Genomic DNA, 18,127 nt, shown 5'->3' on the forward strand with positions numbered 1-18,127 from the left:
CACATAACGACTGAATAACAACAGAATTTGAAACAGGGAGAAGTGGTTATCTGCACATAGAAAATGAATCCAGAGATTAACACAGACAACATTGTCTTCTCTGATGGTCTGAGAAATTGGGGCCATTCTATGCTGTTTGGGATGGTTTAAATGTCCACTTCTCCATGGGAAAGACCAGATGGTCTCTAAAGGTCCTCCCCAGCCTCAGGTTCTAGAGTCTGTATTGCCGTTTTCAAAAGCCAAATGTGACAGCGTGTTTGCTGAGGGGTTGCTGTCACGGCTTCTCTCCCTGAATTCATTTAAACTGGAACACGGGCATTATTTGTCCGTTTCTCTTCAGTGTCAAGTAACCAGGCAACAAATTTTTTTATTATGTTATTTTTTTTTTTAATCCTCCCCAAAGAATCACAATGAACTCAAAGGAAAACAATCTTAAAATCCATAATTTTTTCCCCCACAATTCAGGGCCTTAGACTACAGAGGTGAATGTTTTAAAAGTTTGATGGCATTTATGGTAAGAACATATACTAGATTTTTAGAAAGTTGTTTATAAAACCTGTTTCTCTGGGTATTCGACTTTCTAATCTCTTTTCCTCTTTGTCCTTGCAAACCACTGGAGTGATTTAAGGACAGTTACTGGTGATGAGGTGACTTTCAAGGACCACATGGGGGAAATGAAAGGTTAAATTAGATGGTCGATGTCCCAGAAAGAGGAAGAGAAGAAATGAAAAAAAGGAGGAGGAAAAGGTGGGATAAAATTCACTCAAAAGTACAGCTGTGTTAAAAAAAAAAAAAGAAAGAAAGAAATTAAAATGATAATGAGACTGGAATCCTCATTTGTCTTTACAATCCTTTTTTATTATCTTTACTTCTGTTTTTATAAGGTCACAAAATGGTAGAGATGAGAAGTCCCTTAGAAATGAATCCACAAGAAATCCTGTCCTACTCACCTTGGTCTCCTCTGGTTCCTCTACGGAGAAGACGCCTCAATAAAGGTTGTCTAATGGATAAGGTGTAGGGACGAGACACGTGTTCATTGAGCACTCGCTTGGGGGAGCACTCGGCTAAGCTTGTGTTACAGGTTTACCTTGATTGATCCTGACGGCAACTCTGAAGAAGAGACTGTTTTATACATGAAAAACTGAGGAGTTCAGTTGCTTGCCCAAGATCACAGTTTAGTGATGAAACCAAGATTCAACTTGGGTCAGTCTTGTGCCGCCGCCACCCAATCTTGCCACCACTCTCCTCATTAACTCAAAAGTTTAAATCACTCTTCTGACACTTTTGGGGGAGCCACACTCACATACACCACTGAGGTGGAGAGGCTGACCTTGCAGTTCAAAGACCTGACCTATTAAATAAAGATACTCCTACTTATTGTCATAATGACCTATCAACTTTGCGTCTCTACAACAAGCGTCTATGAGTATATTCACACCATGAAGGGCTGGTCTAGTCATGTTTTAATTTTTATCACTCTGGCAGGAGGAGAAATTATTAAATCCAGAGACATTTTACTTGAACACAATTACTGCAACCCCAGTTTACAGAAAACCCAGTTTTGTGTACCTGGTAAATGGAAACTCCCCCAAAAGTCCTTGATGACAAGAACCCTAGGTTTTGTTCAAAGTAATTTTCCCAGAGCAGACATGAAACTATCTTAGTCTCCCAGGGTCCAGGAAGGCAGTGAGAGAAGAATAAATGTTGCCCTTTCTTTCAAGAAGACTCAAAGTAAGCCCACTCACAAGACTACCTGGAGAGCAAATTTTAGACCCTTCTCCAACAAAATAGCATCTCATTCATTAAGCTGAATTAATGTTTGAGAATCTTTCAACAGTCCAGCCATACAGCCAAGAGTATTTTCCTTAGCAAAATCCATCTTTCTACTTGCCCAAAGCACCTAGCATTTCACCATCCGACTACTAAACTTTAGTATTTTATGGTGTCAACTTCTGTGTCACATGGCGCCTCATCCTGTCTGTGACCTTCATATAGCCCAGATGTGGACACACAGACCTAAGGAATAGGCTAAAAGTGTGCAGAGCCCAGGCTGGACTGTCCCAAGCTGTCTGGGCCCTCCTCCCAGAAGTCGGCTCCTGCCACTGAGGAGATTGCAGTGTGGATCATCAGATCTGAGCCTTAAGTCCTAACTACACCCTGAGATTTGCAAATCAAATGCAATAAGAAAGAATCCAAATATCTCATTTTCTATTGGTTACATATTGAAACCTTATTTTGGATTTACTGGACTATGTAAAGTGTATCGACTGAAAAAGACACACAGTGTGAGAGTTGCCAGTTACGTTTTATTTGGGGGCAAAATGCAGACTGCAGTCCCGGAGGCATCATCTCAGACAGGTCTGAGACTGCTCCAGAGAGGTATCTGAAGTGGTGCCTCCCGGGCTGCAGTCCACAGTTTGTCGCAAATAAAACTTAACTCGAAACTCTCACGTTGTGCATCTTTTTTTAAGTCAACAGGGTGTCCGACAAAGCGACCCAGAGTGGACTTCCTTCCTTAAGCGACCCAGAGTGGACTTCCTTCCTTGGCCTGGACTCCACGAGGAACTGGAGTTTTGGTTCCAGCAGTGGCCCCTTGCGCCCATCGGCCTCCTCGGGGAATCCAAACAAATTTGGGAAAGTCTCTCCTGGTTCTCAAATCTCACGTATTGGTTGAGATGCTGAGTTTCATTTGGCAGACCAGCAGGTTACCTGCCCCCTCCCAGTTGGAAAGATACTGGGGGAGCAGGGAGCCTGTGAAACATCTGGGGCTTCCCCACTCATGGTCTAGACACTGAGTGGGGCTCAGCTGAAAGATACCAAGAAATCCCCACCCAGTGGAAAGGTACTGGGTGGGAGGTTGGCTGGAAGATGCCAGGAGAATTACCCACCCAGTGGAAAAATACTGGGTGTGTGTATGGGGGAGGGTGTTGCTTGACTGAAAAAAAAAAATCGAGAGCTCAGCTGAAAGATGCCAAGGTCACTCCGTTGTAGGGGACTGAGTGGTCTTGGCTGAGTGGTGAGCTAAGAGGCTGATCTGACACTTTACCTCAATTCAACTGCCTTTATAGAATCTGTTGGCATAAAAATGAGAATGTACAAGAGCTTTGCTGCGAAGAAAAGGAACAAGGCTCCTCGCGGCTGGTTGCACTTTTCTCAGGGGGCCGAGAAATTTATGGGGGTGGTGGAGGCCTAGTCCTCATATCGTGCAGTGGTCCCATAAGGAAACCCACTCACTAATTAAACTACTTGCTCATCCAGGGTGACACATAAGAACTGACCCTTCAGCCACCTGAGCAGCCACAGTGGTCTTAGATTGCTGGAGGCAGAATCCGAGACACGTAAGACAGGCAGAAACGACTCTGGGGTGACTCCTGGGGGAGTTAAGTTCACAAGAAGCACACGGGCCCACTACACAATTTCACTAGTGACTTTTATCCCTGATCAACTTCAAGTGGGAAACAGGATCTCTCAAAAACAGAAACGAGGGGCATCAGAAAACCAACCTCTGAGTAACACTCCAACCAGATTCATGTACAATACCTATGGTGTGCATACTTGCAAGTACCTAGTTAACTGGGGAAATTATACCTAAAAGAGAGCTCAACCTAAAATGGCTAAATTGGGGCTCTTTTGATATTTCAAAATTGATACTTTTGCACACACAATTAGAAAAGACTGTCCCTGCTTACTTCGATTGATATCTGCAGCTGCTGCTGCTGCTAAGTCGCTTCAGTTGTGTCCGACTCTGTGTGACCCCATAGATGGCAACCCACCAGGCTCCCCCGTCCCTGGGATTCTCCAGGCAAGAACACTAGAGTGGGTTGCCATTTCCTTCTCCAATGCATGAAAGTGAAAAGTGAAAGTGAAGTCGCTCAGTCGTATCTGACTCTTAGCGACCCCATGGACTGCAGCCTACCAGGCTCCTCCACCCATGGGATTTTCCAGGCAAGAGTACTGGAGTGGGTTGCCATTGCCTTCTCCGTTGATTGATATCTAGAAGTTGCTAAAAGAGGAAATGATAGAGTAACATTTTTGAAGGAAACCAACTTCCCCTATAGCTCAGCAGTAAAGGATCAGCCTGCCATGCAGGAGATCCAGGAGTCATGGTTTCGATCCCCGCATCAAGAAGATCCCCTGGAGGAGGTTATCGACAAAAAAAAGATGTACAACTTGAGAGTTGCAAGTTTATTTGGGGCAAAATGAGGACTGCAGCCCAGGAGGCAGCATCTCAGATAACTCTGAGAGTGGGGGAAAGTCAATATATAAGGTTTTGGTGAAGGGAGAGTTTAATACCATGAAGCACTCATTTTACAAAACTTTTTTTTAGTTTTAGTTTTGTTTTGTTTTTTTTTTTAAGTCAGGAGGATCTGATGTCACCATGAAGGAATTCAGTGCTTCTCTAGATATGAGAAGAGGAAAGGATTGAGATCATAAAATCTGTTACAAAAAACAGCCAACTATCTAAAGCCCTGTTCCACCAGATTCCCTGGAGCACAGAGGGCCTCACTCCACCCTGAACTCCCTCCAGGGTTGTTGAACGTCAACAGCTATAGCAGCATTGGGTTCAATCTCCATAGAGGCAGATGGCATATGGCTTTGTTGTTCACTCGCTGGCAATGCTCTTGGCAAGTGCCAGTTTGTAGTTGACAAGGGCATGGCAACCCACTCCAGTATTCTTGCCTGGAGAATTCCATGGACAAGAGGAGCCTGGTGGGCTACAGTCCATGGGGTCACAAAGAGTCAGATGTGACTGAAAGCGACTGAGCACGCACGAATCACAAGAAATTGCTGGAAACTATATCAGAACTAAAAAGGGGCTGCTAGCACTGACTCTGCCAGGTCACAGGTCTAGTGAGACTAGAAAGTCCCGTTTGGCATTTATGCCATTTGACTTTTGATTTCTGGGCATCACTTTACCATCTTTTGGGAACACTCTTGCCACTTGGCTTTTGATTTCTGGGCATCTCTTTGCCTTCTGTTTTATTTAGAGTGTGACTCCTGGCAGGTGAGGATCTGATTTGGTTTGGTCTGAGCGTGCAAACATCTGGTACAAACTTCTCAAGCTAATGTGGGAAGCACTTCCTCTAAGGTTCCACACGCCGCCTGGGACCTCCTGGGAAAAAAAAAAAATTTTAATGAGTGGTCACCCTAGCTATGACTCAATGACAAGAAAAATGGCCTAAAAATATTAGCTCTTTATTGACACAGGATAGGAAAATGAACCCAGGTTCCCTTATCTCCAGGGTTTTCTCCTATAATCAACAGCCTGGGGCTAATCAAACTAAGAACCCCACTTCCCGAGAAGGACAATCCCTGCTGGGACCAATCTGCCCTTGTTATCAGAGCCAATCTGAGCACTCTCTGGTCTAAATTTTGGCTATAAAACTATGACCACAGATTGGGGAGCTTGCTCAAACTCATGTCCATTGAGTCAGTGATGCCATCCAACCATCTCATCCTCTGTCATCCACTTCTCCTCCTGCCTTCAATCTTTTCCAGCATCAGGGTCTTTTCCAATGAGTCATCAGGTGACTCTTCGAATCAGGTGGCCAAAAAAAGATGATTTTTGACAGTGTGGTCACAATATTTTTTAGACTCCAGAGAAAGCGTGAAGAAATTATCTCTTGCTCTGAGGAAACAACTCCTCCTACACCTTAAGACCAGAGCTCTCTGGATCACTTATCTAGACCATCTAATTCCTGAAACCAAAAGACAAAAAAAGGGAAGGAGTCTTTTTAAAATTTTTTTATTCCAACTGTCACAACTAGTATTATATTGTGATATCTGATTCATATCTAAGTTTGGAAAACAAAGCTGTGAAATATCTTTCGAATCTATTTGTATCTCTTTGCCGACAATGGTCTGTCTAGTCAAAGTTATGGTTTTTCCAGTAGTCATGTGTGGATGTGAGAGTTGGGCCATAAAGAAAGCTGAGTACCAAAGAATTGATGCTTTTGAACTGTGGTGTTGGAGAAGACTTTTGAGAATCCCTTGGACTTCAAGGAGATCCAACCAGTACTGAATATTCATTGGAAGGACTGATGATGAAGCTGAAACTCCAATACATTGGCCACCTGATGAGAAGAACTGACTCATTGGAAAAGACCCTGATGCTAAGAAAGATTGAAGGCAGGAGGAGAAGGGGATAACAGAGGATGAGATGGTTGGATGGCATCACCGACTCGACGGACAGGAATCTGAACAAGCTCCAGGAGTTGGTGATGGACAGGGAAGCCTAGTGTGCTGCAGTCCATAGGGTGGCAAAGAGCTGAATACTTAACGACTTACACTGAACAGCAACAACAATGAGCTGTTAGACAAACTTTATTAAGAATAATTATGCTTTAGGAATGTCTGTCTAATACAGTCGCTCCAGATTAGGGTAGCTGGACTTTCTAAGGGTTGTGACTGTCAACTAAAAAAGATGCACAACTTTAGAGCTACAAGTTGAGCTTTATCTGGGGCAAAATGAGGACTGCAGCCTGGGAGGCAGTACCTCCGACAGCTCTGAGAGACTGCTCCCAAGAGGCAGTGGGGGAAGCTCAATATATAAGATTTTGTCGAAGGTGGAGTTCAATACAATTAAGCACTCATTTTACAGAAGTTATTCAGCCAGTATCTGTTGTCATCAGGAAGGGATTTAGTGTCTTTCTAGATATGATAAGATGCAAGCAGCTGTTGACCACCAGCACCCCCTGAGGGAGTTCAGGGTGGAGGGAGGTACTCTGAGCTCCAAATCTGATGGCACAGGTCTTTAGATAGGTGGATATTTTCAGGAACAGATTTTATGATCCTGATTCTTGCATCTCCTCTTATCTAGAAAAGCACAAAATCCCTTCATGGTGGCATCAGATCCTCCTAACTAGGGGGTAAAACTCTTATAAAATAAGCAACTGTTTGCACTGAATTTCTCCTGCACCAAAATCTTATATATTGACCTTCCCCCACTGCCTCTTTGGAGCAGTCCCTCAACTATCTCAGCTGCTGCCTCCTGGGCACTTCATCTCGCCCAAATAAACTTGAAACTCTCAAGTTGTACATCTTTAGAGGACAAATGTATTTTTCGTGTGCCTATTCGAAAAATTTAAATTACATATGTGGAACAAAAATAAAATAAATTTACATTATGTGGCTTACAATGGGCAGCCCTGAGTTAAAGGATGACCCGAGGAAACAACCATGCCTGTTAAACCCTGCCAAGTTCTTTAGTAACAGTTCTCTCTCTCTCAATGGTTCCTCCCCAGAATCAGCTGAGATAAAAGTCACGTCTCCTTTCTAGAGGAATAAGACCTCGGTAGCACGCCAGGTTTTCTGCACCCCTTGGGTTCCGCGGCAACAGCGGGGTTGGCGAGGGCGGCGGGAACCGGAAGGACCGCAGCTGCACCCAAGAGCCTCGCAGGGCTTCCGCGGCGACCTCCCCAAGATGGCGCCGCCGAGGGGGCGGGGCTGTCCGCCACACCACCTCCGTCCCACCCCGCGCTGGCGATTGGCTAAGACAACTCGGTGCTTAGTGGTGATTGGGCCTCACGGAGAGCCGCGCTGGGCGGGACCGGAAGGGGTCTCTGCCCTGGGGTGCTCGGGCCCGGGGCTCCACGTTGGTCCCTGGGGGATGTGGAAAGCTGGCAGCATGTCGGCGGAGCTGGGGATCGGCCTCGCTCTGCGAGCAGTGAACGAGCGCGTGCAGCAGGCGGTGGCGCGGCGGCCGCGGGTGAGGAAGGGGACCAAGCGGGGACGGTGGGCGGCCGCGCCGAGGAAGGGGGACACCTGCGTGGGAACGGGTCGTCACGGTGACGCAGAGGGGTCGCCTGGAGGGGCGGGACCTGCCCGCTGCCTTGGCATTGGCGCAAGCTGCAGAGCCCCCGCAGAAGGCTAGCGAAGGCGAAGGGGGTTCCCCAGCGCCTGTCAGGTTTTCTGCAGGTTAGCGATCCCGGGAAAATGACCAGTCTCTAGGCAGCGCGACCACTGTCCATCCCGCTTCGTGGTAGGGGTCAGCAGCCTTGGCGGAAGGGAGAGAGGCCAGGCCTGTACCCAGAGACTGCAGGAGAAGACGCCCACTACAGGAGCACCCAAAGGAGGCCAGGTCTGCCGGGGATCACGTGTGTGGCAGCGTCTCAGCCGGTAGATTGCTCATAAAGTAAATGTCAAGTGCCCCCGCCAGCCAAGGAAAGGGTGAATTGACCCGACTTGAGAAGCACCCAGAGCTGCTCTTGCACGTTTGAGGCAGCAGGGAACTGACATCCAATCCCAAGCAGTTTACGGGGAGTTTTTTTCCTCCCTTATTTATATTTAGTCTTCTCTTGGAATTTATTTAGACTAAAGGTCAGTACCTTCCTCCCTCAGTGCAAGTTTTAAGTTGAATGATGTGGAATGAGCCAGACTTGAATGGAGAGGTCAACATTCTTTGTTCAAGCATTTATGGTGTCAGCTCAGAGTGCTGGCCCGGAGACAGAAGACCTGTGTTAGTATCACCTTTGCTTGGCTGTTAAGTAGATGTTACCTTGAAAGAAAATGAAGTCGCTCAGTCGTGTCTGACTCTTTGCGGCCCCACGGACTGTAGCCAGCCGGGCCCCTCTGTCCATGGGTATTCTCCAGGCAAGAATACTGGAGTGGGTAGCCATTTCCTTCTCCAGGGGATCTTCCCGACCCAGGAATCGAACCCGGGTCTCCCGCATTGCAGGCAGACCTTACCGTTTGAGCCAAGTGAAGTACTGACTACCTGGATGGTAAATTTCCTCATCTATGCAGACATGGAAAGCTCAAAACTTGCTTCAGGCATTAATGTTTTATGATTCGCCAAGAAAAAAACTAGAGATCCCCCTAAAAAATATCAAACTAGGGGTTTCTCTCAGCTTAACTCTCAGGCAGATGGGCCACCTATTCCACTTTTCTTTTTTTCTAGAAACTCAATTCATCAGCATAATTAATCCTCGGAGTTACGGTGTGGTCTCATGAGACATTGGCAGTGCAGCCCTCAAAAGACAGGGGGAAACTCTTGGTGCTTTGATTTAGCTTTTTGTGGCCTTGAGAAGCCTGTGATTCTGTAATAATTCCAGAGGTTGATGGGGTACATGAAAACTGAACCATATGACGATAGGCGAATCTCTTCTCTGTGTGGATTTGGTTGCTGCAGAATCCAGGGAAGCCCTCCTTTATGCCATGACCATGAGATCGGGAGTCAGATGAACCTAATCCTGAGTCCAGAGCCTTCTGTGTCCCTGCCTCAGTTCTGCCACTGGTGATGGTTTAATCACTAAGTCGTGTCCAACTCTTGCGACCTCGTAGACTGTAGCCCCCCACGCTCCTCTGTCCATGGGATTTTCCAAGCAAGAATTCTGGAGTGGGTTGCCATTTCCTTCTCCAGGGGATCTTCCCAACCCAGAAATCGAACCCAGGTCTCCTTCATTGTAGGCGGATTCTTTACCAACTGAACTACGAGGGAAGCTTCAGTTTTCCCACTGGTTCTTTTTTTTTTCCAGTATTTTATTTATTTGACTACTCCAGTCTTAGTTACACCACCCAGGATCTTCCTTGTGGCACACCCCCTTTCTCTCTAGTTGTGACGTGGGCTTAATTGCCCCAAGGCATGTGGGATCTTAGTTCCCTGATCAGAGATGGAACCTCCATTGGAAGGCGGATTCTTAACCACTGGATTGCCAGGGAAGCCCCTCTGCCACTGGTTCTGCCACATAAATTGCAGAGTTACCCTAAGGCTGCTTCTGAGAGGCAATATTGTAGGCAGTACTGATAATTACACCAGGATCCTGATGAGTTTCCAAAACTGTTGACCTTGGGGTTTTAGGAGCCAGAAGTGGCCTCCCTTATAGTCAGAGAGCGACACCTCCTCCTAACTAAGTGATTCTTAAACCTTGCCATGCAAGAGACTCAGCTGAAGAGTTTGTTTTAAAGGGGATTCTTAGACTGCAGCCTGAGATTCGGATCCAGTGGGTTGGGAGGGGACCCAGATGATACTGATAATATTGGTCAAAGACCACAGTCTTAGGAAATAAAGCTTTTACTTACCTGCCCAGCTCTCCTGAGAAAGAGAGGTGTTCTGCTAGATTTTTGTTAAATTTAGTTTTTACATGTATTGATTTTTTGGCCATCCAGTGCAGCATGTGAGATCTAAGTTCCCCGACCAGGGATCAAACCCACGCCCCCTGAAAGCACAGAGCCTTAACCCGTGGACCACCAGGGTAGTCCCTTCTGCTCTGCTAGACATTAAGGTGGCTAACATATTAGATTTAGATGCCATGCATACAAAAGACATTTCATCAGCATTATTTGATATTGATAGCCGTGCTGTATTGGAAAAGTGGATCTTATCGAATGCCAAGTAAAGATCTCTGCCGATTCATCCTATAGGGTGCCCTAGAGGAGTTATCTGGATAATAAGTCCAAACATTGACTCATCTGACTCTTTTCCTCTTTCAGGATCTCCCAGCCATCCAACCCCGGCTAGTAGCGGTCAGCAAAACCAAACCTGCAGACATGGTGATAGAGGCCTACAGTCACGGGCAACGCACTTTCGGGGAGAACTATGTATGTGAGGGCCCTTTTCCTGCCCGAAAACTGCCCTCGGAAGAGTCAGGTGTGCCAGGCTTCTGACTTACTCTATTTTTCACCCTGTAGGTTCAGGAACTGCTTGAAAAAGCATCAAATCCTCAAGTAAGTGGAATCTGAATTCTTCTTATCTAAATCTTAACTGTTCAGTTGGAAATTAGACCCACCTTGGTAGCTGAGTTTCAGAGCAGGAGGTCAGGCTGATGGTAGAAACGCCTGCGTTCGCCATGAGCCCCAAATATTTCTCATCTAGATTTTCTGTCTTTCTTAAGACCATCGTTTTCTCCTTTGCGGCTTTTTGAAAATGGTGATTTTAGAAGCTTGCTGTAACCTTGGATCCTTTTGAGATTTGAAAGCTTTAACCAGTTTCTTCTCAATGGGCAGTATCTGAAAGAAGGGGAGAGTTGACAGGAACAAGGAAGAGAAACAGAAGGCTTCAGTTTTTCTCTAAGTGTCTTTAAGGGCCTGCCTGAAGATGTAATAGTGGTTTATCGCTTAGACTAGAAAGGTGAGAAGGGAACGTGTGAAGTGTGTGAGCTGGCAAGCCCTCCACAGACTCTGAATTAAACACGACCACCTCTTTCTCTTTAGATTCTGTCTTCGTGTCCTGAGATCAAATGGCACTTCATTGGCCATCTACAGAAACAAAATGTCAACAAATTGATGGGTAAGATAAAACTCTAAATATGAGGACACAGTTTTTTTCATCATTTTATCATCTACAGTCCCTTCTGTGGAAGAGGGAATATTTTAGACTATCCCTAAGTCACCATTTGCGCTTTGGGGCTTCTTTTGGGAAAGAAATCTTAGTTCTTGATTAAAGGGAAGAAAAACATCATAATAAGAACAAAATGAGCTCACAGTTGGCTGGGTGTTATAGTTGGAAACCTACCCTACCACACATGTATTTTTTTGGCAGTCTTTCAAATAAACTAGAAGGAATTGAAGCCCATAAAATTTTTTGGCTAAAAAAAAAATTTTTTTTTTAATAAATTTTTTTGGCTAGCAAAGAAAACGCTTTTGTCCTTTTCCTTTTTTTTTTTTTGTTTGAGTTTCACTTTATTGTGTAATGAACATAATTGTCTTTTTATCTATTTATTTTTGGCTGTGCTGGGCCTTTGTTGCTGCAGGCAGGAGCTACTTTTCTATTGTACGAGCTTCTCACTGCAATGGCTTCTCTTGGAGTGGAGCATGGGTTTCAGTAGTTGTGGCTCTTAGGTTCTAGAGTACAGGCTCAGTAGTTGTGGCTACTATAACCTCACCTCCCTCTCGTTTACAGCTGTCCCCAACCTCTCCATGTTGGAGACGGTCGATTCTGTGAAGCTGGCCGACAAAGTGAACAGTGCGTGGCAGAGAAAAGGTTCCCCCGAAAGGTTAAAGGTTATGGTCCAGATAAACACCAGCGGAGAGGAGAGTAAGTGAGCAGACGGGGATGGCAGAGGTTTTCCCCTTAGGATATGGTGGAGCGCAGGACGGATGGCAGGCCTGAACACCCAAGGCAGTGGGTCACAGAAGGAGCTCGAGGGGCCATTAAGTAAGCTATCTCATTAAGTAGGGTCTCGGTGGCACAAGGACCTCCAAGCCAGTCCACGTGTAATTCTTTACTGCGTTCTTAGTTTCTGAAGAGGCCAGCAAGGAGACTCAAGAACGGGCTTGTGTTTGATCCTGAAAATTCCCGGAGATCACCCTCCCTCCCGAAAGAGATTGCAAATGTACATGTGTAATGAATGCTTCTTATACCTTCAAAAATCATGTTTCCATTATTGGGAGAAAATCTGACAAAACTCACTGTGGGCACCAGTCAGGGAATATCTTGACAAGGCTTGGGTTAGCAGTGTAGCACAGAAATCAGAGCCTGGGCCTGAAACCAGGCAGACCTGGGGTTTGAGCTCCACCACACTCCAGCGCTGGAACCTTGAGCGACGTACCTGACCTTTCTACCCTTCACTTTCCTTACCTGCCAGTGATAGCAGAGCAATCGTTCCAAGGCTGCTTCGAGGCTTGAATGTGGAGATGGAGGTGAAGCTGTTGGTATAGGACCCTGTGCATCTTGCTTATTAGCTGTTTGCTAAGAATACGTGTTTACAGACCAGTTGTTTGCTTTTAGAGCTTAGGCTGAAGGAACAAGCCTGGGGCCTGGAGTCAGGCTGCCGGGATCCACGTCCCAGTTCCACACTTCCTTGCCCTGTGACCTTGGAAAAGACTCTTAGCCTCCCAGAACTTCAGTCTCCTCTTGTTTTAGAATGGAGAAAGTGAGAGCAGTTACTCCACAGAGCTACTGCATTAAATAAAAAACTGTATTGACTTGGCATGTGTGCCTGATACAGAAGCGTTCACTAAATTTTAACAATTAGCATTATATGTACATGCACCTAGATTATACATTATCCTGATTTCAGATCGAGTCCACTACAGCATTTATTGAACAATGGCTATCATTTGCCCTAATTAAAGATTGGAGTGTTACTAGCAGCTCCCTTTGTTAAATGAGGGAGGGGCAGAATCTGTCCTCATAACTGCATAACAAGTAATGTTTTGCCACAGATTCCTTCTCTGGTTTTTAATGAGCAAGATCAGGTAAATTTCACAAAGTTCTAGTCAAAACTGTATGATATATACTTCATTTTTATTTGATTTTATAATTCCACTAATAATTAATGAAACTGTAGAAGTACCAGATTTGGAAAAATAATTCTGTGGTTAATCTGGCATTTGGGCAATGTGAGTCTTCTTGGTGGTTTTTTTTTTTTTTCTTTAAAATGTTAAATTTAAAATGTTTTGGCTCCACCGCACACCCAACACGCAGGATCTTAGTTCCCTGACCAGGGATATCAAACCCGATGGCTTCCCCCCCCCGACCCTCACACTGGAAGCACATAATCTTAACCACTGAACCGCCAGGAAAGTTCCAGATAATTTTTTTTTTACATTAACTTTTTTCCTTCTATTTTAAGAAAAGCAGTGTTTGTTTGTTTTTTCCCTTTTCCCTCAATTCTAGCTATCCTCACATGCTGAGGCAGAATAAAGAGAATCCAGTTTATAGCTCTTCCCTTGAGACACTCAGGACCGGGTCAGAAGGGGAGCAACACACGCAGACAGCTCAGTGTAAAGTCACCATTTCAGTCTCGAGGACAAGTTCTCCCAAGAAGTCCTCTTGCCTGAGAGTCGCCTCCTCTGACCTAGGGAAGGGTGTTCCTCCGGCTTCCTAGAACCTCTCGGTCTTCTGTCTCTTTTGTGAAGGCAAACACGGCCTGCCCCCTGCAGAGACGGCGGCCCTGGTGGAACACATCAACGCCAGGTGCCCCAGCCTGGAGTTCGTGGGGCTGATGACCATCGGGAGCTTTGGGCACGATCTTAGTCAAGGGCCGAACCCGGACTTCCAGGTACCCGGGGCCCGGGGTGGGGGCGCTGCTCACCTCCAGCGAGGGTACAGGGCTGGCTGCTGCCGTCAGCTCCACACACTTTTCCGGACGTCTCTTGTCGTGTTACTTGATCACCCGCTTCTTAAACTCTCCTCACACGGAAAACGGGAACAGGTCCCCGAACCCCCACAGACCCTTCTCCACTCGGCCTGAACCTGCCTGACACACGGCCTTCAGAGAAGAGGAGCTCCGGCTTCCTCTCCGACGAGTGACAGTTTTCTTGAAAATAGGAGAGTTGGCTACAAACCCTTTCAGTGACTCGTGGTGGTGTTGACAGGCCTCGAAGCCACGAGGAATAAAGAAGTCTCTGTCAGGGGTGTTGAGGCTCAGCCCCGTTCAGCCATCCAAGGAGAAGGCAGGGGTCAAATGGCGTCACGCTTCTCTCTGCCAGGTGTTGCTGTCCCTCCGGGAGGAGCTGTGCAGGAAGCTGGGCGTCCCTCCCGACCAGGTGGAGCTGAGCATGGGCATGTCCGTGGACTTCCAGCACGCGGTGAGTGTCTCGGGCGCCTCCAGGACGGGTCCAAAGGCAACGCCTCGCCGTTGCATCACCACGCAGCAGTCTCACCTATGCTGACGTCCCCAGCCCCTTCTTGTTTTTTGAAATGAAGTGTACAGAAATTACAGCTTGACACCTCATTTTAAAAAAAAAAAAGAAAAAAGAATTCAGTTTAATTCCCTAAGTGGAATCGAAAGGAAAATCAAAAGAAATTAAACTGCAGCGTTTTAAAAAGGCGTTTCCCTGTGTTCATGCTTGGGTGTGGTCACATGACACCGAGTCCTGACGAACTGTCTGATGTCTGATCGTACGCATAGATCCCCCCAGGATGCAGCGGCTCTGAGCGCAGACTGATAGCTGTGCTCACATACACGATCTTCCAGAGCGGAGGCTAACTTGATCAGGTTCCAAGAACCACACTGTAAAACCTTCCTCTGGATTTACAGTAGTCACACAAGTGGAAGATAGAGTATGTTAACATGATGCCAAAATGCTTGGTGTTTCTACGTAAGATGGAATTCGCTCCTCTGCTCTCTCACTCACAGGGAGGCTTGCTCATCTCTGCCTCCCCAGCATGCGAGAAGGGCGTGTGGTCTGCAGGGCGGCTCTCTGTCATGAACACCCCTTTGGGTGGACCACTGCCCCTCAGTCCTTCAGCTGCATTGTCATAAGAGACACAGCTTCAGCATCTGCTGCATCATTGTTATTGTTTTAAACTCAGCCCCTCCTTCCCCGCAGATTGAAGTGGGATCTACAAACGTCCGCATCGGAAGCACCATTTTTGGAGAGCGAGATTACTCTAAGAAAGCAGCCCTGGACACGCCCGCAGCAGAGCTGAAGGCCCCGGAGGAAGTGGCCGAGGCACACTGACCCGAAGCCGGACCCAGGAAGACTCACCGTGCACTCACCTGGGCCTCCACCTTCCACGGCCCGAGTCACCGCATCTCCACGCCCTGCCGGGGACCTAACGAGAGCATGCCCAGGGCGATGTGTGTGCGTGGGACGTGTCTTACGTAGTGTCTGACACAGGAAGCTCACTGCAAGCAGTGGCTTTGGACTGGATTTAAGGAATCCAGACGTTTCTGCAGATCAGATGCCTAGGTCAGGGCCAGGAGTTGAGTTCAGGCTTGAACTTTGCCCAGGAATGCGTTTCCCAGGTGTTGCCTGTAATCGCCACAGTCAGAGGGATTCCCACTCGTCATCCACTTGGATAGAAAATCCCTGTTGCCAACTCCGTACAAACCCCACAGAACAGTCGCCTCTGCCACGCCGGAGCAGCATGGTCTCTGTCCCCCCGTTTCCATCCCACCCAGTTAACACCAGTCTCCACTCCAGATAGCAACTTTGGGTAACTTCAGGACCCAGCTCGAATTAATCCCCCACGCCCATATTGTGGCCGATGAGAGTTGTGTCATCCATCAACCACCCTGTGACCCTGAAAATTACAGGGCGACTACCATGAGCGGGCCTCGGGCCTTCCTACCATCCCCTCCAGAGACAGGACTTTGAGCTTTTCCCTGAGGCCCTGTGGTGATGAGAATCGAATGACACGATTTTTCTGCCACCAGGGTCCTTGCTGTGATGATTTCATATCAAACACCAGTGGATCTCCAGTAGCTCCCCAGAAATTAAAGATTTCCCCCAAAGCCAGTTCAGGCTCACAGTTTCAACAAGACTTGGCTTTGAGGGTCCTATTCCTGGGAGTACTTTTTAGGCGCATTTATAGCTTCCCCTCCCGACCATATTTATAAGACAGGATTTTGCAACTCTAGATTGTTAATAGAATAGCTAGCTCTTCAAAGCCCAGAAAGCACAATTCTCAGGCAGTTACAACAGACAGCTATCGTCTGGGTCATCCTTTTGTTTTCTAGGTGGGTTTTTTTTATTTATTCATACCCCAGTCTTTTAATTGTATGACAACAACTCCCATGATGCTGCTGCCGAATGCAATTTTGTAAAACTTAAACCATAACGATTCCTATACTGTTTGAATCAAAGCTCTAGTGTGATAATTCAGCATCTATTAAATAAAAATGTGAGTTTGAAGTACAACTTCTGTGCTAATTACAAAGCAATTAAAAGATTTATTTTCTACGATCTGGTGTAGTGAGTGAGTCTAACAGGAGGGGGCATTGGACCCAACTGGAAGCCACCACACCCATCCTGGCATTGCACAGCTTACAAGAAGGATGCGCCTTAGGCCACAGTTCACTCAGTCGTGTCCGACTCTTTGCGACCCCATGGACTGCAGCACGCCAGGCTTCCCTGTCCATCACCAACTCCCGGAGCTTGCTCAAACTCATGTCCACTGAGTTGGTAATACCATCCAACCATCTCATCCTCTGTCGTCCCCTTCTCCTGCCCTCAATCTTTCCCAGCATCAGGGTTTCTTCCGATGAGTCAGTTCTTCGCATCAGGTGGCCAAAGTATTGGAGCTTAAGCTTCAGTCTCCAATAAATATTCAGGACTAATTTCCTTTAGGGTTGACTGGTTGGATCTCCTTGGAGCCCAAGGGACTCAAGAGTCACAGATACAGCCAAAGCCACACTGCAGATAAAAGGGATTCTGAAGTTGTAAAGGCCAGAAAGAAATGTTCACATTTCAGGAATTATGAAGAGGTGGCCTCTTGCTGTTAAGAGACTCAAAGCTACCTCTAGGTGGCGACATTGGCTAACCTGAGGGGCAAGCTTTGGGGTGCCACTGTCAGCAAATTACCCTGGGAGAGACTGTCATCTAGCATCACCCTGTTTTTAATGTGTTTATCTATCGGGAGAATGGTTTCTAATGGAGATTGTTTATTTATTTGGCTGCGTGGCATGGGGGATTTAGTTCTTTGACCAGGGATTGAACCTGGTCCTCCTGAATTAGGAGCGTGGAGTCTCAGCCACTGTACCACCAGAGAAAGTCCCACCCCTTCTCTTTTTCAACTTCATCTGAGAGGGTACAGATCTGAGAGAGAGGCCGGGTTCAGGGGCACCCCGCCCACCACACTCAGCATCTGCCACCTCCCACTGGCTGCCCTCCGGGGTTCTCCAGTCACCCCTCACCCATTCTTCTTAAGTCAAAACAGAAGCCAGGGAAGACACGGTTTTCTCAAGCCATGTGGCTGACTTCTGCAGAGTCACAAGGTTCTTCCAGATACCTCATTTCTTTGCAAACTCAGCTGAGGGTTCTGAGGGTTCCGTGGAAACTTTGGGAGAAACATAGTTGGAACAAGAGACCCCTCAGACTTGTGCGTGTCTGCAGATCAAGAAAAACTAAGGAGAAGAGTTGGTGGGGGCTACCCTGGGAGGCTGACTCAAACCCAGATCACTAAAGGAAACCGAAGTCCAATATGCCCACCGCAGGCCGGGACCTTTCGCAGAGAGAGCCAAGTTGTGACTTTGTCTTGTGTTACGTGTGCCAGGCATGAGTGTTCAGATTTCCGTCAAAGCCCTGACAGCGTCCACGGCAGGTTTCCTGAGTGACAACATCATGCTATCCTGGACCACACCCACCCATGCAGCCTGTCTCTGATGATGCTGTCCAGTCCCTGGACCCTGGTCGCCCTGGTACCAGCCCCAGAAGGTCTGGACGCTCGGAGATCCCCCGGTAAATCCTTCAAGGTTTTGCCTCGGGGTGGTTCCTCACAGATTCACTGCATCTCTTA

The 18,127-nt window shown here is 47.0% G+C and overlaps 1 protein-coding gene across 1 annotated transcript; it reads left to right on the plus strand.

The window, feature by feature from the left end:
* The first annotated feature begins 7,551 nt into the window (after positions 1-7,551).
* On the plus strand, positions 7,552-16,530 carry PLPBP (pyridoxal phosphate binding protein). Its single transcript, XM_065947620.1, has 8 exons — positions 7,552-7,708; positions 10,432-10,539; positions 10,630-10,665; positions 11,152-11,227; positions 11,840-11,974; positions 13,801-13,943; positions 14,374-14,472; positions 15,217-16,530. Exons 1-8 carry the CDS (start codon positions 7,610-7,612, stop codon positions 15,346-15,348), a joined length of 828 nt encoding a protein of 275 aa, XP_065803692.1. The 5' UTR covers positions 7,552-7,609; the 3' UTR covers positions 15,349-16,530.
* Positions 16,531-18,127: the final 1,597 nt, after the last annotated feature.

The sequence above is a fragment of the Muntiacus reevesi genome, chromosome 10, assembly GCF_963930625.1.
Source record: "Muntiacus reevesi chromosome 10, mMunRee1.1, whole genome shotgun sequence".
NCBI lineage: Eukaryota > Metazoa > Chordata > Mammalia > Artiodactyla > Cervidae > Muntiacus > Muntiacus reevesi.